At 31.9% G+C, this 24628-nt stretch overlaps 3 protein-coding genes and 1 long non-coding RNA gene across 5 annotated transcripts; all 4 read right to left on the reverse strand.

The window, feature by feature from the left end:
* Positions 1–2870: 2870 nt before the first annotated feature.
* Positions 2871–6268, reverse strand: LOC122598216 (probable serine/threonine-protein kinase PBL26). 2 transcript variants are annotated; one of them, XM_043770819.1, is made up of 5 exons: positions 5171–6268; positions 4716–5015; positions 3733–4068; positions 3504–3632; positions 2871–3247 (listed from the first exon to the last, which is right to left on the reverse strand). In XM_043770819.1, exons 1-5 carry the CDS (start codon positions 6080–6082, stop codon positions 3113–3115), a joined length of 1812 nt encoding a protein of 603 aa, XP_043626754.1. In that variant the 5' UTR covers positions 6083–6268; the 3' UTR covers positions 2871–3112. The 2 variants fall into 2 exon arrangements, with proteins under 2 accessions (XP_043626754.1, XP_043626755.1); XM_043770820.1 differs by lacking the exon at positions 2871–3247 and having other exon boundaries at positions 3529–3632; positions 3753–4068.
* A 1235-nt stretch (positions 6269–7503) lies between these two features.
* LOC122594895 lies at positions 7504–8205 on the reverse strand. Its single transcript, XR_006323140.1, has 3 exons — positions 8178–8205; positions 7937–8065; positions 7504–7805 (listed from the first exon to the last, which is right to left on the reverse strand). It is a non-coding gene; the product is annotated as an uncharacterized LOC122594895 (long non-coding RNA).
* A 992-nt stretch (positions 8206–9197) lies between these two features.
* LOC122597184 (probable serine/threonine-protein kinase PBL28) lies at positions 9198–9985 on the reverse strand. The gene is made up of 2 exons (XM_043769815.1): positions 9323–9985; positions 9198–9209 (listed from the first exon to the last, which is right to left on the reverse strand). Exons 1-2 carry the CDS (start codon positions 9983–9985, stop codon positions 9198–9200), a joined length of 675 nt encoding a protein of 224 aa, XP_043625750.1.
* A 2811-nt stretch (positions 9986–12796) lies between these two features.
* Positions 12797–17801, reverse strand: LOC122598058 (receptor protein kinase TMK1-like). The gene is made up of 5 exons (XM_043770670.1): positions 16783–17801; positions 15922–16215; positions 14966–15304; positions 13729–13857; positions 12797–13137 (listed from the first exon to the last, which is right to left on the reverse strand). Exons 1-5 carry the CDS (start codon positions 17692–17694, stop codon positions 12997–12999), a joined length of 1815 nt encoding a protein of 604 aa, XP_043626605.1. The 5' UTR covers positions 17695–17801; the 3' UTR covers positions 12797–12996.
* Positions 17802–24628: the final 6827 nt, after the last annotated feature.

Raw genomic sequence — 24628 nt, forward strand, 5'->3', positions numbered from 1 at the left:
TTCTAAAAATAGTTCAAGAAGACCATTATATTATATTAAAAGATAAATTAAAGTATATCCTAAATTAATTATAAATTACACTAAAAATAAGATTGATGATAAAAATCTATATTTATGGTAATTTTTATATATAACAATAAGAGAAGATGATATGAAAAATCTTATGTGACATTTTTATTTAAAATTTTCTCAAATACTTAACATTTTTTATGCTATGTAAATTATATAAAATTTCATTATTAGTTATTAAATTTTGTTTTGCCATTTGTAATTTAATCTATTTTTAAAACTATGTTATTGACGTTTTATTTGAACAGTTAACTTCATCCTAAAATAATGTAACTGTCACTATAAGAAAATATGAATGCAAGTTAATTTAAATTTGGAAACATGGAAAGTTGGACACGTATCATCAACACTCATGACATCGTCAGGGTGGTGGTGGCGTAACTGGTGATGATCAATTTCGTTCGTGATCTAAAAAGGCTTTAATATTTATATTGTTATTCTTATAATAAGTACGAATGAAATGAAAATGATAGAAAAGAAAATTAAAGTAAAAGAATAAGAGTTATTTTACTACTACATTTGTTAGTTTTATGAAAAATAAAAGAAAAGATATGAAAAATTATTTATGCTCTTGAAAAAAACAAAAAAAAAAAAAAGAAAAGAAAAAGATTATGCAATATAATATTAATATTACGAGTATATCCTTAAATCGATGACAAAAGTGGAAACTATATCTGCAAATAGTGCGTAGCAATAACCCACGAGGCCTCAACATACCGAACACTAAAATTGACATATCTTGACATACAAATTTGATTACTTTTGATTATTTATCTTTGTTGCAAATCGATCGCTATTGTAAGTTGTAACCAATCCTACCTCGTGAATTAGTAATCTTATAACATTTAAATAGTGGTCTTGACTAGTATATATACATAATAGATTTTACATAAATGAATATTGTGTAGTTCAATACTACAAGTATTTGCTAATGTCTACGATTGACGGTTGGAGTTGAGTCTTAAGATTCAACCTTCGTCAAAATTTAATACTTTTTATGTTGAGGCCTCAAAGGCCTATTGCTACGTACGATTTGCAAACTACTTTTGTCATAAATATTGATCAATTTAAGGATGGTTTGAAGTTTAGTTTTGTATACATGATGTAAAAATGTATAGTAGGTTGTAACATCCTAACAACATTTCTAGAAATTGATTTAACAGAATTTTACTTGACTAACATGTAATATTCAAGGACATAATAGTAAAATTGCATTTTTTTTTTCTTTTCAACTTAAACATAAATGATTTCTCACTAACTTTTCCTTTATTTTATTTTCTATTAAACTAAAGAATGTAATAAGAAAATTCATATTTTTTTACTTTTACTTTTTTTTTTCTTTCCCTTTCATTTCTCTTCCACATGATTTCTTGACGCGAAGATTGAAAAATTTGAAATACAAAAAACATTACACACACGCACCACTACAACATTATAATCTATGGATAACTTACCGTCTTATCTTATGTTCGATTGTAAAGTAATGAATTATTGCAAATGTGTGCACAAGCGGTTGATTTTGATTTTCATAGAAAAAAAAACTAGTTTATTTCATTAACACATAAAAATAATTATTAAATTAGATCCATTATTTTTCATCTATGCTGGATACGCCCATCATTAACAATTCACAACCAAATTGCGCTATAATTTCTATATTCTATACCATTTACAAACCATTTCATTCTTTAATTCATTTTCAGAGTTTGGAAGTTGATTAGAGAATTAATAGAATGGTTTGTAGGTAATATAAAATAGACTCTAAAGCAATTTGGTTGTGTATTGTAAAGGTGGGCTTTCCATCATAGATGTGAATCTAATTATATAAATATTTTTCTAGGGTAATAAAATAAACGAGGTATCACCCTCTTTATAAAAAAGAAAAGAAGGAAAAGGATGATTTATTTATAACTGGAAGTTATAAGAAAATGTCTTGCGTTGCCCAAGATGATAATTTTGTGGTGGTGCCTAAAGTTATAACTCATCGACTATAATTATAGCGGGAGTTGTTTTCGTGGTGTTGGTCTTAGTGTTTTGTTGTGGTGGTGAATTTGTGAGATGGTTTCCATACTATATATATCGTATTTATATTAGATTAGGTGGGTGATGACTCATGAGTTTTACATTGAAGACTTCAGTTCAAACATAAAATGTATGTATCTTGACCGGTTGAATAAAAAATGTGAAATGCATGTTTCAAAGATACATTATTAAACTATGAATGTGTCAAATTATTACTCTCTATAGATTAATAAAGTCTGTTGACTTGTATAATTGGTTTTGAACTCGATTTAATTTTAAATTAAGTACGATCTATGTCGATCTACAATAGTATTGTCTCAAATAGAAAACCTTAAAGGAAAATGGAAATTGTGAATTGAAGCTTGAACGAACAATATCTAAGACATGACCCAAATACTTGTCAGACTCTACTTGTATGGGAGTATGGGATATGGCCTTCTATTATGTGAAATTGTGAATCCCTCAGAATATCGCACAAACAAAATCGGCTAGGTGGAATCGCCTTTGCCAAGTATTGTTTGTGGAAATGGTCAAAATCCCGACTTACCCTGGTAATTTTTTTGAGGGAATATCACTTATATATGCCAAGAAAAATCTTGACTGGGTTCAATTACAAATGTCAAATGTGTGTTTCAAAATGAATGTGTCAAATTATCACCCTGTATTGATTTATTAATTAATCCTTATTGTATTAATTTATAAAATTGATTACGTCTGCATCTATTTTCATATAATAGAAAAGATTATCGTTACAAATAGAAAACATCTACACTTTTAGATAATAAAACCTTAAAAAGAAATTGAAAATTGTGGTCTGAAACTTGAAGAATACTTAGGTCGCGTTTGTTTTACAGAATTTGATAGAATCTGATGGAATTGGAATTGAATTCCATTCTTTAGTGCGTTTGGTTGTTCAAAAAAGCAGGAATCTGATTTCATTCGAAAGATTCTATTCCTTCCAAAAACATAATGATAAATGTGTCTCCATCAATGACTGTTAGTATTACCGGTGGTAATTAAACTAGTTCGGCGATCTCCATTGCAACTCCACCGTCAGGAAACCCCAACTTACATTTTGAAGACGATAACGTTTGATGATCCGTCTTTCTTTCACAACATCAACGACCATTATATCAACATAACCCATCGATTCTTCCTAATGACAACATACATCAATTTATATTTAATAATCACTATTAAGGTTTTTTTTAAACATTTACTATTAATGATTTACATGTATAAAAAATTGTACTTTATATACTGTAATAAAAACACCATCTCTAAATTTTATGACGTAAAAGTATTAACTTTTTGTGCATACAATTAATTATTATTATAAATGTTGTCATTAGCAAAATCTTCAATAATGATCAAAACTTTTGTGATGAAAGTTCGGGAATACTTATATATACCTTTCGAAATATTATTTTCTTCCAAGGAGAACTAATGACTTCCAACCGTAATTTTTCGTTCGTTGGTGGCTGTTCCAACATAAATGTAAACTCCTCCTGCCATTTCGGATCATATGCGCTCTTTATTGCCTGCCAAAATCAGATTCCAAAACATAAAAACTTAAAAGATAGAGAAAACTAATAAGATCTTGATACAAGGGTCTTGCTACGTGGAATTAGAAAACCAAACCACGGTTTTTCTTGACTCGCCTAGGAATAGCAGCGAAACATATGGATTGATGTGATGCTTGAATTCAAGGCGATCCGCTTCATGGATTATAACGACAAGCAATCCTCCCTCTTGAGGAGTCCATGTTGGAGCCTTTTGCAGTGGACATACCTCTTCAAAGATAGTGTAATTTGTGCATGGTTCGTACATAACTTTCACCATGATTTCCCCTCGATAGGTGCGCACCCCCCAACAGTCATCCAGGTTGAAGAGCCAGATTTTTTTAGTCTTTGGAGTTCCAGATGTAATGTCACTACATCTTAAATCCTGCTTCCCGACTTGCTTATGGATTTCTACCTACAAAACAAATAAATCATGCGCGCGTTTAAGTGTTTTAACTACAAAATTCATACTTGTAATGATTCCACACATTAACATGATTATTCATATTACGCAACATATATTAGTTCTTCATATGAATTTCAGCTTCCAATTTCCAAACATCTGTATAATATAAAATTATCCGTTAATTATGGGTGTGGATTCAAATATCATATTTGAATCTTGACCATTGATTTTTATCCAATGGTCTAAATTGTTCTAACTTGGGGTGACTCCTTAAGTTAGACTAACAACTTGAGGGAATTTCTACCCGATAATTATTGACCAATACTATACAATCATTTCCTCTTTATAGGATATGCTAACCATCATATCTCTCATAAATATGATCTTTTTAAGTGATGGTTTAAGTACGCCTTCTAACCTAAAGGCAATTAGCCTAATCGTATACCAAGTGACCCATTAACCAGATTGTAGACATGTTGTAAATAAGATCATGATCTTTCAAAATGGGTAAAAGGCTGAAATCTACTAGTTTTCAAATGAACAAACCAGTTTGTAAATATGTGTGATTTTTTTTGAACGGCATATAAGTGTGATTATATGTCTTTTGTAAGGAAAAAAAATTGAACCCTGTGAAGATTATGAAGTCAATATATTACTTGTTTACATGTTGATGAGCGCTTGTTATAAACCCATATTTCTAGCAGTTGATTTTCAAGATCTTCAACATATAGTGTGAATTCCTCATTCCAATGCGGATCCCCTTTCTTGTAGCCGTAGCATATGGTCGTTTTCTTCACGGATGGAAGGCAATATGACTCTAATTTATCTCTCAAGTTCTTTAGTTTGAGTATCACATAAGGATTCTCAATATCAAGCCCCAATCCTTTTAGTACTGTTACATTCAAGATTCCAACAATTGGAGTTTGTTTACTACCATTCGACGCCAACATCTGCAACTGAGCATTAAGATTTTGATAAGTTCCATAGATCCAATGTGTTTCCATGTTAATAAAGAAAGAAAAGAAGAACTAAAAGTTAAAAAGAATTGAATTTTTTCGAATTTACACTATACATCATCAATTGGTAAGTTGTTCCAGAAAGAAAAGTTTACTTGATGTTTAAGTGCACTTGCAAGTGCTTTGAGGATCTCATTCATCAATGGACGTTCTTCACGGTTTTTCACTAAACATTGATAAGCTATTTTTGTAAATTGCTCCAAAGAATGATGATTTATTTCATCTTTTATGTTGGCAAAAACAATTTCCTTTATTTTGTTTTCTTCATAACATTTTTGCACAAATCCCACAAAAGATTGATGATCGCCATTGTTGCTGCCAATACACAGCCTCCCACATAATACCTCAAACAAAACTACACCAAAAGAGTAAACATCCGACTCTTTTGTTAATAAGCCAGTCTCTACATAGACCGGATCACAATAACCAAATGTGCCAACAGCGTGGGAGATAAGATATGTGAAATGTTTGTTTACAGGGGCAAATTTGGAGAGACCAAAATCTGAGATTCTGGCATTCCAGTTGTCATCTAATAATATATTAGAACTCTTAATATCTCGATGCAATACTCTAAGTTGGGTATCACTAGGAGTATGTAAGTGTGCCAGTCCACGAGCCGCCCCAATACATATGTGAAGACGTTGAACCCAACTTAGTTCGCCGCTGTTTATATACAAGTCAAGGCTTTTCTTAGATGCATACTCGTACACGAGGATCTTCTCGCCAAAATCATCACAATACCCTAAGAGAGAGACTATATTTTCATGTGTGTATAAGGAAAGCAACATAATTTCCTTCCAAAACTCGGGAGCTCCATGCCCAAACGCATGATCTAAACGCTTGAAAGCAACCTTGGTGTGTTGGCCCATGGAATGGTTGATTAGTCCCTTGTAAACTTTCCCAAATCCGCCTTCGCCAATCAAATTTTCTTTATCGAAATTATTGGTTGCTGATTTTATAATTTCTAATGGGATTTTGAGGTGGTTAAACTGTTTTTCGTGAGCCATTATATATATATGTTGATGGTCAAAGAGAATTCAAAGAGAAAGCAATACTAATGAAGATTGAGCTCCAAAGATTTGAAGGGGATGGAGATGTATAAACAACACATAAAAGCATCCCTTACTTATTCATCTCTCACATAGACTGCCATTGGATACGTTATGCACACAATTGACAATTTGTCTCACATAGACTGCCATTGGATACGTTATGCACACAATTGACAATTTGACATTTTAAATAATAAATTGCCTATTCCCTGGTATTATTACACAAATTTGCACATATATTAAGTCTCCATAATTGAGCGTGGACTTAGTCATAGTCATAATATAATAAAGTTAATATTGGCCTACTGAACTTTGTACATATCCATTTCGCTCATTTAATATAATAGAAATGAATGATAGTTTAGAAATGTGTCCGTGTGATGTACGGTGGTTGAATGTGCGTGTGATGTACAGGACTTGAATTGAATGTGTTTTTAAATTTTTTACCAAAGGCATATGGCTAAAAGGTTAAAAGTTTCGGTAATAATTGTGTAACAGAGAGACTCCGTATATTATGCAAAATTGAATTATTATTTTTTTCTACTGTTATTTGCATTACTATTTATTTTTATATATGTTGACCTTTTAATTTGTTGTATTTGTACAGTCAAAAACGGTATTGAAACTAATTCATAATCTTAGAAGATTGCATTGGGTGTTATAATAATATATGTTTGTGTTTAATTTCACCGATTAGTTGCAATATAATTATAATAATGGATTTGAGCTTGATCGATGGATTATGATAGATTTAGATCAAGTGTGTGTTTGTGTGTGTTTTGAGAAAAACCTTACATTTGTGTGTAATTACTAATTAGATTATATTGATATGAAAAACTTAATTCACAAATGAGGTGTAAGGGGTTTTATATACATTTATCTTATTTTCACTAATACCCCTTACACACTTATATAGTTACAATTCAACAACATATTTTATATTTGTAACAATAATCATGAATATAAGTAGTATTTGGTAGTTAACTTGATTATCTGGAAAAAAGTCTAAATAATCCAAACTCAAAATTATTTCTACCAATAAGATTATGGAAACTCTAGGTAAACCACTTCAGCTTGATGTTCAGAAAGCTACTAAAAGTTGGATAGTTTGCCATTTTATAAAATACTCGTAGACAAGAAGTCAAGAACAAAAGTCAAATGCATCATATTTCAAAGATACATGGTTAGACAAGGAATGTGTCAAATTATTGCTCTGTATGGATTTATAAAGTCTATTGATTTAAAATTGGTTGTGCACTCGGTTTATTTTAACCAGACTAAAGTACAATCTATGACGATCGACATCTATTTTCATGAGATAAAACAAGATTATTGTTTCATATACAAAACATCTACACTTTCAGATGAAACCTTAATTAAATTAGGAAAATGAAAATTGTGAATTGATCATGAACAAAAAAATCTAAGACATGATCCCAATACTTTGTCAGTTTGATAAAATAACTTGACATGGTGATCATTTAGTCAAGAAATACGATGATAAACGTGGCTGCTATCAATGACTGTCAATACCGGTGGTAATCTATTTAGACGATCTCCATTGCAACTCCACCATAAGCCAACCATGTCTTACATTCAGAAGACGGTATGTTTTGCTGATCCGTCTTTGCTTCACAACATCAATAGCCTTTATATCAATATATCCCATTGATTCTTCCTGATGACAACATACATCAATTTATATTTATCAGTATATTACGATTATATGCATAAAATGTGGTACTTTATATATAAAACACCAACCCTTGAACTTTATAACGTAAGTTTAGATTCATTACAAGTTTATACCTTTCGATATATTATTCCCTTCCAAGGAAAACTAATGACTTCCAAATGCAGTTTTTGGTCCGTTGGTCGCTGTTCCAACATAAATGTAAACTCTTTCTGCCATTTCGGACTAGTTGTCTTCTTTACTGGCTGCAAAAATCAAATTCCAAAGAAAAAAGTTAGAAAAACAGGGGAAAAATAAGAAGATCTTGCAACAAGGGTATTATTACCAGATTCACTATGGGTAATTAGAAACACAAACCACAGTTTTTCTTAATTCGTCTTGGAATAGCAACGAAACATATGGATTGCTGTGATTTTTTGACTGAAGGTTAATGGCTTCATGGATAATAACGACAAGCATTCCTCCGTCTTGAGGAGTCCCGGTTGGAGCCTTCTGCAGTGGACATACATCTTCAAAATCAGTGTAATATGTGCACGGTTTGTACTTCATTTGGACCTTAATTTTCCCTTGTAAGTAGCTCCCATACTTCTCACTGCCATCCTTAACTTTAAGGAGCCTAATTATTTGATCATGTGGATTTTCAGATGTAAAGTTGCTAAATTTTAATCTGTTCATTCCGACTTGCTCATGGATTTCTACCTACATAACAAAAAAAAATAAAAAAATCATGCATTTAAACTCAAAATTCATACTTGATTATATGCTTACCTTAAGAATTTTTTTTTGAGAGGATTATAAAGTCAATATATTACTTGATCATATATCGATGACCTGTTCTGAACCCATATCTCTAGCTGTTGACGATCAGGATCTTCAACATATAGATTGAACTCTTCATTCCAATGTGGAATCCATTTCTTGTAGTCTAACCTTATTGCCGTTTTTTTCATGGATGGAAGGCAATGTGAGCCTAACTTGTCACTCCAGCTCATTAGTTTGAGTATCACATAAGGATTTGCAAGATTAAGCTCCAATCCAATTAGTACTTTTACATTCAAAATTCCAACAATGCGAGTTTGTTTGCTGCCAACACCAACATCTGAGCACTAAGTAAAAACAGATTTTAATAAGTCCCATAGATCCAAAACTTCTATATCTTGCTTCTTTTTTCATACTAAAAGTGAAATAAATTGCATTTCGAATACAGAGTATGATAAAATAGTAACTAAGTGATCCAGAGAAAAGAAGTTTACTTGACATCTAAGTGCGCTTCCAAGTGCTTTGACGATCTCATCCATCAAAGGACGTTCTTCACGGTTTCTCATTAAACATTGATAAGCTATTTTCGTAAACTCCTCCAAAGAATGAGGATTTATTTCATCCTTTATACTGCCAAAAACAATCTCATTTATTTTGGTTTCTTCATAACATTTTCGTACAAATCCCACAAAAGAATCATGATCTCCATTGTTACTGCCAATACATAGCCTCCCACATAATACCTCAAACAACACTACACCAAAAGAGTAAACATCCGACTCTTTTGTTAACAACCCTGTCTCTACATAGAGCGGATCACAATAACCAAATGTGCCAACTGCATTGGATATAAGATAAGTGAAATCTTTGTTTACAGGAGCAAATTTGGAGAGACCAAAATCTGCGATTTTGGCATTCCAGTTTTCATCTACTAATATATTAGAGCTCTTAATATCGCGATGCAATACTCTAAGTTGTGTATCGCTAGGAGCATGCAGGTATGACAGTCCACGTGCCGCCCCTATACATATCTGAAGACGTTGAACCCAAGTTAGTTCCTCACTGTTAATATAAGAGTCGAGGCTTTTCTTAGATGCATACTCGTACACGAGGATCTTCTCCCCAAAATCGTCACAATACCCTAAGAGAGAGACTATATTTTCATGTCTGTATAAGGAAAGCAACATAATCTCCTTCCAAAACTCTGGATCTCCTTGCCCAAAAACACGATCTAAACGCTTGAAAGCAACCTTGGTGTGTTGGCCTGTGGAATGGTCGATTACTCCCATATAAACTTTCCCAAATCCGCCTCGGCCAATCAAACTTTCTTGAGCAAAATTGTTGGTTGCTGATTTTATACTTTCTAATGGGATTTTGAGGTGGTCAAATTGTCTTACGTGAGTCATTGGATATGTTGATGGTTAATGAGAATTCTAAGAGAAATTTGAGCAAAGATTTAACACTTTTAGTTAATGGATATGATATGGATTTGTATTACACAACACATACAAGCTTCCCTTATTCATCTTTTGTATGCAGAGTAGACTACACGCGTTACGTACAGTTGACATTTGAATTATAAATTTGTATACTTGTATATATTATAACACATATTTTCCGCATATATTATGATATATTAAGTCTACTATCTTTCTAATTCAGCGTAGACTTAGTCATGGTTTAATAAAGTCAACCATCATCTTGAAATTTGTACATTTCCATTTGTATCTGTAAAGCATGTAAAAGCAAATAAAAAAGAATCAATATTTTTGAAAAGTGTCACTTATACAATTTTTTTAAAGGTGAATTTCCTTCAAACTTTTTGTCGCGCACGATTCGACAGCGAGAGGTATAACGTACGTTATTCGACAGCGGGAGATATAACGTACGTTATAACATACGTAAGTGAATTGAAAAAGGGAAAAAAAAAACTGCGTGTCTAAGAATAATTCTCACATTTCCCTTTAAAAGGTTATTTAATAACTCTCCCTCTAAATGTTTAAGCAGATGGGTTTTAAGTGTATATTTCTTAAGTAATAGTAGTTAGTTATAAGGGCTAATTGTTTGAAAAGTGCTCCTCTAACTTTGATACTTTTGTTTTTGTGGGGCTCTAACAAAAACAGGTTCTATTAAAGGGATTGAAACCGGTTAAAACATCTATCGTGGGGCTATGACCTGTTTCTGCCGATGTGGACTATATTTAGCCGATTGTAGCTTTTTTTTAACACCTAATATGCCACGTCATGTGAATTTCTTTATCATGTGTTTTTAGTTAGCACTCCCAATCTTTTTCTTGGACAAGTCCTAAAATACAATCAAAGAACACGTATCTATACATCTATCAATTACATACTTCAAATACAAAACAAAGGAATGAGCAACTCTAATCAATCTTTCACAATTCATCGTTGGAGGCTTGGAGTTGCATTTCTCCGCCATCCGACTTTCTTTTATCGTTTTGCATCTCCGACCGTCACCATCGGTGCCGCCACCAATGGCTTCACCACCCCTTGATTTCGGATCTGATTCGAGTGGATAGAAACATTGGTTTTGAACTGAGTAAAGATTCCATTGGCTAACCGATGGGAACATTGTACCGATGGCAAATGAATCCGATGATTTGAAGAACACCAGTGGCAAAAGATTCCGGCGAACAAGAAATTTGATGGGTCACTTCTCAAATACTCGATAGTCAGGTGGGTAGGTGGTTATGGCCCATGGTGATGGTGGTTTACGGTGGTGGGAGAAATGGGGTTTCTTTTTGTAATTTGTGACTTTCATTCAGACTTTTATTTGAAGCAAGGTTGAATAACAAGAGTGTATACTATAATACTAGTCAATATGCATCCTACTTTTCTTTCTTTTAGCTCATAAATCTAGTAATGGGTTTGGATCTTGACAGTGAGAATATATATATATATATATATATATAGAGAGAGAGAGAGAGAGAGAGAAAGAGAGAAAGAGATATGATGTAAATGATGGGATAACATGGCATAAATTGGTAGAACAAAATGGATTTGATGTGGCATATATATTAAGACATGGCAATACTTCTTTTATTTTATTCAATTTAACATTACATAAAAATTAGAAAGTGACTGGTTACTAATACGGAGCTCCATGATAGATGTTTTAACCGGTTTTAATCCCTTTAATAGAACTTTTTTTTGTTAGAGTCCACAAAAATTAAAATGTCAAAGTTAAAGCACTTCTCAAACAATTAGCCCTAGTTATAATCACTTATTGTCTCCATATGAAAAACACATAATTTTTATTGTATAACACCGGGTAACTTCATCCTTTATCTCATTAAAGATGGATATCAACCGAGCCTCGTGTCCATATCGTCTAAAAACTATAGTCAGTATATACTGAATGGATATCAACCGAGCCTCGTGTCCATATCGTCGAAATACGGTCTGGTGGTCTCAAGCCGAACTTTATACATGACAAGGTCTTGGACTGGGCCAGGCTAATAACAATGTATGAGCCTATGAACTGATCGAACTAAGATAGAAATAGAAATGGGTTTTTTTTATCGGGCCTAATATAGGGATGACCGGGCCCAACTGCATTTGACTGGAACAAAACGACAGAGACTGAATGGGTGTACGTCGAATCTGCTATTCTTTCGTACTGAATGGGTGTTTTTATGTCTATCTGCTATAATCGTGTTTATCCAGCGTAATTAAAAGTTAAAAAACTTGGTTAAGCGAACTTTGTGATTAGCTGGTAAAGTTGGTAGAACTTAAGATATTTTAAATATGTTTTTTCCGTCAAATTGCTTCAAAGTTACCTAAACTTGTACAAGAGAAAGAAATGAAAATATAGAAAATGGTCACGCTTGATGAAATGACTAACCAAATTGAAACGTGAATAAAACCCCCACGAATAAGTACAAGTGGCCTGATTTGGGAAATTAAATATGAGGGGTGCCTGACATTATACACCTTAAAGTCGAGTGGTTGACCCAAATTCCACTCCACTGTTAATACCTTTAGCTCATATCAATGGAGAGTTCAATGGCATATATAATAAAAGACTTTTTTTGGATAAAATTACAAATGTGGTGGTGCTTGTTTATATGCCGTAAGTGATAGCTGATGGATTATGACTTACAGCGGCAGGTGTTTTGCGGTATGTATGTATCTTGACTGGCTTCAATAACAAATGTCAGATGCATGTGTCAAATAAATTCCGTTACACAAGGAATGTGTAAAATTAAAGAAAGTCAATTGATTTGTAAAATTGGTTGCAAATTCGGTTAATTTAAACCTGCAGACTAAAGTACGATCTATGTTTGTATCTATTTTTATATGTGATAAAAAAGATTGTTGCTTCAAATAGAATGACATGATGATCAATGTGGGTGCCATCATTAATTGACTGTTAATTAGTTATTACCGGTGGTAATCTAGTTAAACGATCTCCATTGCAACTCCACCATAAGCCAACCATAAGATACTACATCATGCTGAAGACGGTATGTTTTGATGATCCGTTTTTCTTTCACAGCGTCAACAGCCTTTATATCAATATATCCCATCAATTCTTCCTAGTGACAACAACACATCAATTTATAGGTATCACTATTACGTTGTTACATGCATAAAAAAAAATGGTACTACCATGGTTGCAAATATCGGCCATATCGGCCGATATATCAGTGATATATCGGATATCGGCATTCAACTGATACGGTATATGGGTTATCGGCTGAACTTATCGTTTCAGTCAAATGCCGGTCAATATCGGTCAAAAAGTTCATTTTTTTTCCTTTTTTTTTATAAACTTAAAATAAGGTTTCTGACTTTAAGATTAAAAGGTATGTAAAATTTGCTTCATAACATAACAATTAAGATCGAAAGATATGTAAAGTTATGTCAAATTGTATATATTGTTAGTGTATATATATATATATATATTTAGATGAATTCTTTTACAATTTAGGGTATCCGATATATCGCATATCGGGGGTCGGCCGATACGATACCGAAACCGATATAAAATTCTAACCCCTAAATTTATAACGTAATATACTTTTTCAATTCTATATTATGCATGCAGTTGCAATAAGGGATCGAATGTCACTAGCTAGCAAAATCTTTAATGACCAAATAGTTTAGGATCCATTTGATAGTTATACCTTTCGATATATTATTTTCTTCCAAGGAGTACTAATGACTTCCAAATGCAGTTTTTCGTCCGTTGGTGGCTGTTCCAACATAAATGTAAACTCCTTTTGCCATTTTGGTTTAGTTGTCTTCTTTATTGGCTTCATAATCAAATTCCAAGACACAAAAGTTAAAAGAATAAGGGAAAGCAAAAAGATCTTAGGTATTGCCAAATTATGATCAAATTCTTTTGGATTAATTAATGGGCATATATTTGAGCCTTCGTTTGTCAACAATTTGTCTCCAATAAAAATTTATTGAACACATGAATCCTGAATTATTCGTCCACGTATCCACGTAGACTAAATCTAGAATTTATAATTCCAATTTGAAGCTTTAATATGTACGTGGTATCATTTTTTTGGGACGTGGCCTCTTTAGGCTTGAGTCCGACATTTATATTCCGGACTTAAGATTGTGTTCGAATCCGGAATTAATATTGTCAAATTCAAGCCTTAAGATGTCCCAAAAAGCGATGACACGAACGTATTAAAGCTTCAAGTCGGAATTATAAATTCCATATTTTGTATACGCCACTACAACAAATATGTCAGTTGTCCACACTTACTTTAAAAGAGCGTGAACAAATTTGTAAACTTTTTCATATTTCAAAATGTATATAAATAACCCACATTTATGAGTGTGTAAGAATTTGAAAATTTTGAAATTTTTCACACTGTGAGAAAAATTAGTTCACACTTGAAAGTGTGTAAAAGTATATTAATTGTTCACATTTTCTAATGTGAAAAGTCAAATTGTAACACTATATTTCTTCGTGCTAGGGGGAGCGTGAAGAAATTAGATGTTACAAATTAACTTTTACACTTTTAGGTGTGAAAATATTTGACACTTCTTCACATTTTTAAGTATAAACATTATGTTAATACATTTATAAGTGTGTAGAAATTATGATTTTTGAAAATTGTTCACACTTTTAAATATGAACTTTTTCTACACAACTTAAAATATGAATAAATTAACATATTTCTACACACTTCATTAAAAATGTGAAGACATATGTGTGGACAAATTACATTTTTGTTGTAGTGCGCGCGTGGACGAATGCGGAATTTATTAATTGTTACAGATTCACGAGTTCAATATTTTTTTTTGGAGAAAACTTGTTTGAAAAGTAAGGGCTCAAGTATGCCAATTTCAAAAAAAATAAAAATAAAGAATTCTTATTTGTAATTAGTTAGAAAAACAAACCACGCTTTTTCTTAATTCGCCTCGGAATAGCAACGAAACATATGGATTACTGTGATGCTTTGGTTTAAGGTGATCCGCTTCATGGATTATAACGACAAGCAATCCTCCCTCTTGTGGAGTCCCTGTTGGAGCCTTTTGCAGTGGACATACCTCTTCAAAGATAGTGTAATTTGTGCACGGTTTGTATATCGTCTCGACCTTGATTTCCCCTCGATAGTAGCGCCCTACAAAAAAGCCATCCTTCACACTAAAGAGCTTAACATTTTGAGCATGTGGAATTTCATGAGTCAATTGGCTAAATTGTAAGCTGTTCACCGCGACTTGTTCATGGATTTCTACCTATATAGCAAAGAAACCATGCATTTAACTACAAAATTCATATTTGTGATAATTCCATACATTGAAACGTACATTATCATAGAACTATTCATTCATCTTACGCAAAAAGTGGTTATAAAATATATTTTTTACATACAAATTTGCAACTTAATTTCAATTTCCAAACCTCTGTATAATTTCATATTATCCGTTTTTTCATTGTAGAAAACAGTAAATATTAAAGGGCCTTTGGGCTAGTGGTGGTATTGTAAGTCACCCATGCATCAACCATGAACTTGTTGGTTTCAGTCTCATTGTGGACAAATTTTGAATATATAGTAATCATCCAATGCCGTCTTCTACGTTTTAGGTCTCAATACCTCAACGAGTCAGTGGTGTATATAGAGGTTAAGATGTAGACTGTCTTACCCCTAGCGCGACGACATAGAGAGATTACTTTTAGGTTTTACCTAAGATAGTACCTCTAACCTTGCAAGACATGTGGATAGAACTCTTGACCTCTAACTTCAGAGGCAAAGATGTTAACCGCTTATATATGTGCGATAATAATATAAAATGCTTTCGTAAAAAAAAATTAAAAATTAAACCCTATGAAGATTATAATGTCAATATATTACTTGATTATATATGGATGAGCTGTTATAAACCCATATTTCTAGCCATTGATGATCAGGATCTTCAACATATAAAGTGAATTCTTCATTCCAATATGAATTCCGTTTCTTGTAGCCGTGCCATATGGTCGTTTTCTTCATGGATGGAAGGCAATACGAGTCTAAATGATCACCCCACTTCTTTAGTTTGAGTATCACATAAGGATTTTCAAGATTAAGCTCCAATCCATTTAGTACTTTTACATTCAATATTCCTACAATGCGAGTTTGTTCACCGCCGACACCTGCATCAGAGCACTAAGTAAAACAGATCTTATTAAGCTCCAGTGCTTGTAGTACTTTTACATTCAGGATTCCAACAATGCGAGTTTGTTTACTACCCAAACCAGCGTCAAAACACTAAGTAAAACAGTTTTAGTAAGTACGTCCTGTATATCCGATACTTCTTAATGTTGCATTTTTTCTATACTACCTAATAAAAAGAACACGTACCCTTGTTGAAAATTACTATGGAGGGAAAAGTCTAATTAAATGCCTCCCCTTATTTATACTATGTAATATTTTCACTTAACACCCTTTAAAATATTTTCACATACACGATTGCCTTAACATTAATGATTAAAGTAATTACACTATCAATTTTTTATCTTTTAAAATATTTCCATGGACCCTTTAAATCAAATACTTATATATCAACTATCTACATGACTCGATGTCACCTCCACCGTTAACAGTCCGCCCCACCACCACACCATCACGGCGGGTACGGTGCTAGTTCATACTAATATCAATGACATGTTTACATTTATATCCTAAGAGAGAACAGAACTAAAAGCGAAAAAATTGCATTGGAAATAAGCTTACTTGACTACTAAGTGCGGTTTCAAGTGCTTTGACGATGTCGTCCATCAATGGACGTTCTTCACGGTTTCTCATTAAACATTGATAAGCTATTTTTGTATACTCATTTAAAGAATGATGATTTATTTGATCCTTTATTTTGCCAAAAACAATTTCACTTATTTTGTTTTCTTCATAGTATTGTCTTACAAATTGTACAAAAGACTGACCATCGTTATTGTTTTTGCCAATACATAGCCTCCCACATAATACCTCAAATAACACTACACCAAAAGAGTAAACGTCCGACTCTTTCGTTAATAAACCTGTCTCTGCATAGACCGGATCCCAATAACCAAATGTGCCAACAGCGTTGGAGATAAGATATGTGAAATGTTTGTTTACAGGAGCTAATTTGGAGAGACCAAAATCTGCGATTTTAGCATTCCAGTTTTCGTCTAATAATATATTAGAACTCTTGATATCACGATGCAATACCCTAAGCAGGGTATCAGTAGGAGCATGCAGGTATGCCAGTCCACGTGCCGCTCCTATACATATGTGAAGCCGTTGAACCCAGCTTAGTTCCTCTTTGTCGATATAAAAGTCGAGGCTTTTCTTAGACGCATACCTGTACACGAGGATCCTCTCATTGAAAGCGTCGCAATACCCAAAGAGAGAAACTATATTTTCATGTCTGTATAAGGAAAGCACCATAATCTCTTTCCAAAACTCTGGATCTCCTTGCCCACACCAACGTTCTAAACGCTTCACGGCAACCTTGGTGTGTTGGTCCCTAAAATGGTCGATTACCCCCTTATAAACTTTCCCGAATCCGCCTTTACCAATGAAATTTTCTTGAGCAAAATTGTTGGTTGCTGATTTTATACTTTCTAATGGGATTTTGAGGTGGTCAAATTGTCTTACGTGAGTCATTGGATATGTTGATGGTTAATGAGAATTCTAAGAGAAATTTGAGCAAAGATTTAACACCACACATACATGCAAAACTAAGATAGAACTCCAAAGATATGAAGGGGGTATGTATTACACCACACATACATGCATCCCTTATCTCACGATATATGCACATATATAATTAGTTATATTATGTAATGTAATATTCAAAGACGTAACATTGAATAATTCTAAGTAGTTAGAAAAAGATGAGGTAATGTTAACCATTATTCTAACATTGAAAAGAGTCAAAAGAAAAATTAAAATTTACATTTCAGCATAATTTCAAAAGTTAAATTTTATATATATTTCAACATAATCTCAAGTCTTTCCAATCGGGTGGGATGGGGTCAGTGGCGGATCTAAAAAAACACTCTAGCGGGGCATAAATTAGATGTGAGATATTTGAGGAGGCTAGTGACGTTAAGTTTGTTGTTCGGGTAAAATAAGTTTAATATAATATCTACAGTATATTATAAAATAAATAGGGTTTCAATTTTCAATTTCAACAATGTACACATGATAATACATAATGTATCATAAATCATTTTATTCTTCTAATTCTTTCAAAATCTTTTATCTCAAAAACTGTACATCGATAAATTATAAAAATTATATGGGTGTTCTTAAAATTATATGCTCTTTCATTAGAGATGTCATTCGATATACTTTCGACGAATTTTTAAATCTGAGGTCGGAGCACCTATAATTAAGATATTTGGTTATGACACTCTATGACATATCATCTCCTATAACCTATCACCATCACCATTTCATCGCCGCAATACACGGATACTTGCTTTCGTATAACTATATGTAGCAATTTAAATGTCAAACAATGATACATGTAACAACTGAAACACCAACTCACACTTTTACATGACTCTAATTATAATAGTACTAAGTAGTAGGAACAACTATCACCAACATTTATTCTAATAAAAAGAAAAGATTTTTTTTTTTAATGTTGTTGAATTAATAAAGACAAAGTCAAATTTGGCTTAAGACTATAACATTACAAATATTATTATCGTTATGTTTCTCTAATTCAGTTCACCTTAGTTAATTGTATGTTTGCAATCTCATGTTTCCATTTAGCAACTTTTTATTTTTATGTTTATAACTCCTCGATATGTATATATACTCGTAAATGGCAAGAAGAAGATAGCTCTAGATTGAGTAGAGTAGCTTTTGTGTTCTAAATCTAAGTAAGCTTATGTTTATAACTCCTCGATATGTATATATACTCGATATGTAAATCTAAGATAGCTCTTATGTTTGGTTTTTAGCTTTTGTGTTCTAAACCTTATGTTCTAAATCTAATTCAGCGTAATTTAAAGTTAAAAGACTTGGTTAAACGAACTTTGTGATTAGCTGGTGAGGTTGGTAGAACTTAAGATATTTTCCATCACATTTGCTTCAAAGTTACCTAAACTTGTACAAGAGAAAGAAATGAAAATACAGAAAATGGTCACGCTTGATGAAATGACTAACCAAATTGAAACGTGAATAAAACCCCCACGAATAAGTACAAGTGGCCTGATTTGGGAGATTAAATGTGAGGGGTGCCTGACATTATACACCTTAAAGTCGAATGGTTGACCCAAATTCCACTCCACCGTTAAGACTTTTAGCTCATATCAATGGAGAGTTCTATAACTATATATATAATAAACAACAAGATTGCTTTTTATAGGTATTATTAAAAAAATTTTGATGTAGCAAATTCATAATTCACTTAAAATTTTTTTTTATTTAATTATAATGTCATATATATATAAATAAAATAGAAATAGTTCTTTACATATTTAATTAAAATATCAATCATTTATTTAAAGAATAAAAAATCCTTTTTATATAATATTATTACAAATAAAATGTATTTTTTTTATTTAAACTATTGTTTTAATTGAATTATTAGATTTATATCAAGTTATAATATTTTAAAAATAGATATTACATAAAAAAATTTTAATTTATTTTATATTTTAAAATTTTAATTAACATGTTTGGGTTAAATCCGGGTTTGATTAACTAGTATGGCGTAATAAAAGACTTTTTTTTGATGAATTTACTTGTCTTTACACTTGTCTAGAACCGGTGGCTACCAAACAACTGTTCAAACCAATCAAGCTTTGCCACGTTGTACTCATTTGACTACTTCTTCTGAGTAGTTGACTGAAACGTTGATCTTTATTGGGAAATATATAACTCGTTGGGTTCTAGAATGTGCAGAGCCTTTGATTTGATTGATTATGTCATCTATCTAATATTATCTTATAAAGCATTTTGCTCTTTTTTAAAATCTCAATTAATAATTTGATATACCTAATATACCTTTTTTTTTTATTCACCAATTTAAAAATCTCTACTTAATATACCTATAATACCCTTAAATTTTAACTACTCGTTTTTTTCTCTCTTCTCAAATTTCAACCACTCATTGTTTCCTCTCTCCTCAATAAATCATTTTATTCTTCTAATTTATTTAAAATCTTTTATCTCAAAAACCGTATATCGATAAATTATAAAAATGGTATGGGTGTTCTTAAAATTTCATGCTCTTTCATTAGAGATGTCATTCGATATACTTTCGACGAATTTTTAAATCCGAGGGTAGAGCCCATACAGCTAAGGCATTTGACTATCATACTTTATAACTTAACCTATCAACCCCACCATCTCACCGCCGCAACGTGCGGACACTATTGTTCGTTAATTGATTATGTTGAATAATCTTGGTTTGTTAAAAATCAAGCCGCGTGTATTAGTTTCAAATGTATAGTTAATGCATCTTGAAGGGTTATATCTAGAATGAAGTTGAGAATCAGGTGAACAGAATTAAACAAATATATATACTTAATGGGTGTTTATAATGCTTGGTTGAAATACCGTTTGTTGAGAAACAATTTTCTGATTGAGAAGATCCATAGTACTTATTAGGATATACTCGTATTAATTAATTACTTCTTTAATTGATAACTCATGAATGATTGCAGTTTGAGATTTTTATATTAAATTTTAGGAAAATACTAAATACAGCCCTAAGGGCTGTATTTAACGTGCATAAAAAATGTGTACTTTCCATATTCAAAGTCCGTTCCCTGATTTTCATGGTAAATGTATAAACAATTTATGCACCTTAAACACAAAAATTTAAGGGTTTGCTAAATACAGCCCTTAGGTACATAAATTGTTTGTATATTTACCATGAAAATCAGAGGACGGACTTTTAATATTGAAGGTACAAGTTTTTTTATGCACGTTAAATACAGCCCTTACATTTCCCATTTTATTTTAGTGTCTTAAACAGGAGCTTACTGAATAAGCATATACATTAATTTTGTGTTTGGTATATTTGAGATGTTCTTAATTTGGTGAGTATAATGATCCAACATTAGAACGTATAAACTTTGTTTTAAATCCATCTTGGCATTAGTGTTTAATAAACACATAGTAGTACACATATTGGCTGATGAAGTCTTAACTAGTCGTTTGTACTGTTGATGATGCTGAGAAAGCTAGCTTGCTACTTGCATGATTGTGAAACAAGAAAGTAGCAGGATCTGATCCCCATGTACGTAGTGGCAGGATCTGTGTTGGTGTAACTTGTGGTTATCTGATCATGTCGATTTCCAAGGGTTCTGATCAGACTTCACATATCTCGAGTTTCTAAGTTTTCATGAAAACCTGTTTGCGATGACGTACGACCATGTCAAACAGTAGTAATGGAGCTCTTAAAGTAGATCTTGACCAGAATGATTCGGGAGATCCTCCTTTTAAAGGGCAGTGCTGCAGTATCTTGTGTTTCAGTCTTTCATAGTTACATGTCTATTATGCCATTACGCCGGTGTTTGGAATTGCTATATTTGATTTCTTATTGATCCTTCATCATCGATCCTTCATAATACACAATACAATGGTCACACTAACATAAATTCCTGCCATCACGTACGTATATTCATTGTTTGAGTGACCTGCATCTAATGACTTCATACACAATTATGCACTCTTATTAAGAATTAACAATAACCACTATAATTTGAGCATGAAATTCACCTAAAACTCCATTACAACTGCTTGTCTAAAATGCAATTAGTCATAAATAACCCTAATAAAATACTTGGGTGTCTAACAGTATACTCACTTTTTTTTTTCTCTTTATATATATATATATATTATATATAGGGGTTGGTTATTTTAGGACCACTTCTTATGTTATGACTAATTAGGACCACATTATCATCATCACCGACTACCAACGCCACCACTACAATGATTATCTCCGACCACCACTATGATCAAGGTCGTCATCGCCGGAAAATCATGTTTAAGTTAATTTACACGTGTGTAAGTTGTATATAACTTACACATGTGTAAGTTAACTTAAACATGATTTTTCCGGTGCTTGCCGTCGTCGGAAGATCATGGTGGTGGTCGGAGATGATGATCACGATGTTTAAGTTACAATTTACACATGTCCTAATTAGTCATAAAATAAGGAGTGATACTAAAATAACTTGTACTTTTAATTTATATGTATATATATATATATATATATATATATATAGAGAGAGAGAGAGAGAGAGAGTTGAGTTATTGTGAGAACTGATTTTTTTGTCGAGAACTGTGAGAACCAATAATAATAAGGGTAGTTTCGTATTTTTGAAATATAATATATAATTATTCTAAAATTCCTTAAATTACTCTACGGTTACAATTTTTGAAAAAGTGCAACTATTTTAAATCTTTCCCTTTTAATTTAAACAACAAAACAACCACATATTTATGTTAAATTTTGTATCAAACATTTGGTACAGGTTGTGCGTTTGGATATCATTTTTTTTAAAAATATTTTTATAGTCACATGTTTACAATCAAAATTCTAAGGTATATTTTATTTTAAAATTTGTGTATTTTTATGATTCATATCTGTACATGTTATATATTTTCTTTCTACATGCGAACACATCAAAACTTAATTATTTTTAAACATGCTTTCATTTTTTTTGTTTTTATATAAATATCGGCATATATTTTACATATGTGAACAGATATACACTTGTACACGAAGATGTTCATACGTGTACCAACAAGAAATTTATAAAAATACACATGTAAATGTTCGCACGTGTACCGTCAAGAAATTAATAAAAGTACACATGTAAATAAAGATGTTTGCATGTGTACCAACAAGAAATTAATAAAAGTACATATGTAAACGAAGATGATCGTATAAATCATCATATGTGAACATGATGAAATCACTATTAGTTTATAAAAACTTTTTCATTATTGTTTTATTACATAGAATTTGTTTGAACATTTTTTTAAAAAAATGAACTACTTTAAAAAGAAAAAAAGAGAGTGAAAGCATTATGACGAGACATGGAACATAATTTAAATTTGTTGTTAAATTTTGAAAATCTAAAAGGAATTAGTTTCACTAGATCTATAATTCATGGCTTCTGTTTTAATTATGCGTGTGCTTTTTTTCAATTTACATATATTCCTATTATGTCCTTCTTTTAATTTTCATTTAATCACAAATTAATATATTTTATAATAAATACATTTATGCCATAAAAAAATCTCAACCTTTGATCTTATTAATCCAATGAACCAAAATAGTTCTTACAGTTTTTGACAAAATACATGATTCTCATTTTAACTTTTTACTATATATAATATATATATATATATATATATATATATATGGAAATAGAGTTATTATGAGAACAAAATATTAATCTAGAACTTCGAAAACTACAAGAAGTAACCATATCCATATGATCAATTAGATCAATGGTTAACATAGTTTGATGGCTTTTTTGTAATATTTGAAGGGGTGGAAATAGAAAATGATTAAAAAAAACACACAAAGAGAGATAAGTTACTTTAATTTCTTTTCCATTTTTGAGTTGACTAGAATACAACACATACTTCAACCAAGTAACTTATCTTTTTCATGCGTCTCTTTTATGTCATCTAGCCTTTTTTCAAGGTCACTACAAGTAGAGGTGCACAAAAAAACCGGTTAACTGAACCAATTCGAAAGTTAACCTATAATCGTAACCGGTTAGTAACCGATACAGTATAAACCGATTATAGGTTAGGAAAAACCGCCGGTTAGTAATCGATTTGCACTTTCAAAACCAAAAACCGATTCCTAATCGGTTAACCGATAATCGGTTTTTATTTTTAGTTTTAACCGGTTAATTGATTAATTATATATAATTGGGATTGTTTTCTATTTTATACTTACCACTCACCACTTACTGGGTGATATATATATATACACATCGAGATATAAAAAGAAAAATGAAGTCACATACATCTGGAAAGAAAGAAAAAAACATCGGAGACCAGAGAAAGAAAACCCCTAGTCATATATATATATACATCGATGTATGTGGCGGCCATGAGGGGTAGATGATGATGAAGGGAAATGGTGTTATCAGTGGTGTTTGTGGGTAGATCCGGACGGAACAACTTCTTTTATGTTGAAAAAGAAAACCCCTTTTGGCTTATATATTATTGATAGTGGGCGGTTAAAAAAATAACCTATTAGGTTAACCGGTATCGGTTAACCGGTTATTATTAACCGAAACCGATTACACCGGTTATAGTTTTTTAAAACCCAAACCGGTTATTAACCGGTACCAGTTAACCGTAATCAGTTTTATTTTTTTATAAAAGTAACCGGAATCGGTTACTAAAAAAAATAACCGGAACCGGTTAACTTGTATTTGCACCTCTAACTACAAGTTAATTGTTCAAAATAAATCAACCCAATTGGCCCAACTTCAAGCCCAATTGATCTGGGTTGAGATTACAAGCTGAGAACTACTCGTATTTAGCTATTTATTTTTTATAATTAGTATGTGCATTTAATTAAGTTTATTTTTTCTTT

Source organism: Erigeron canadensis, chromosome 4 (assembly GCF_010389155.1).
Source record: "Erigeron canadensis isolate Cc75 chromosome 4, C_canadensis_v1, whole genome shotgun sequence".
Lineage (NCBI taxonomy): Eukaryota > Viridiplantae > Streptophyta > Magnoliopsida > Asterales > Asteraceae > Erigeron > Erigeron canadensis.

Bases quoted from the DNA above. Each gene is read 5' to 3' on its own strand.
- LOC122598216 (XM_043770819.1), bottom strand. From the start codon at position 6,082: ATGGCTCACGAAAAACAGTTTAACCACCTCAAAATCCCATTAGAAATT. The intron at 5,016-5,170 runs GTAAACTTTTCT...CTTAATGCTCAG, and splicing joins CAAGTGCACTTAAACATCAA to TTGCAGATGTTGGCGTCGAA. The intron at 3,248-3,503 runs GTATATATAAGT...TGTTGTCATTAG, and splicing joins AGAAAATAATATTTCGAAAG to GAAGAATCGATGGGTTATGT.
- LOC122597184 (XM_043769815.1), bottom strand. From the start codon at position 9,985: ATGACTCACGTAAGACAATTTGACCACCTCAAAATCCCATTAGAAAGT.
- LOC122598058 (XM_043770670.1), bottom strand. From the start codon at position 17,694: ATGACTCACGTAAGACAATTTGACCACCTCAAAATCCCATTAGAAAGT. The intron at 15,305-15,921 runs GTAATATATTGA...TTTGCTATATAG, and splicing joins GCTCATCCATATATAATCAA to GTAGAAATCCATGAACAAGT. The intron at 13,858-14,965 runs GTTTGTTTTTCT...TTGATTATGAAG, and splicing joins GCGAATTAAGAAAAAGCGTG to CCAATAAAGAAGACAACTAA.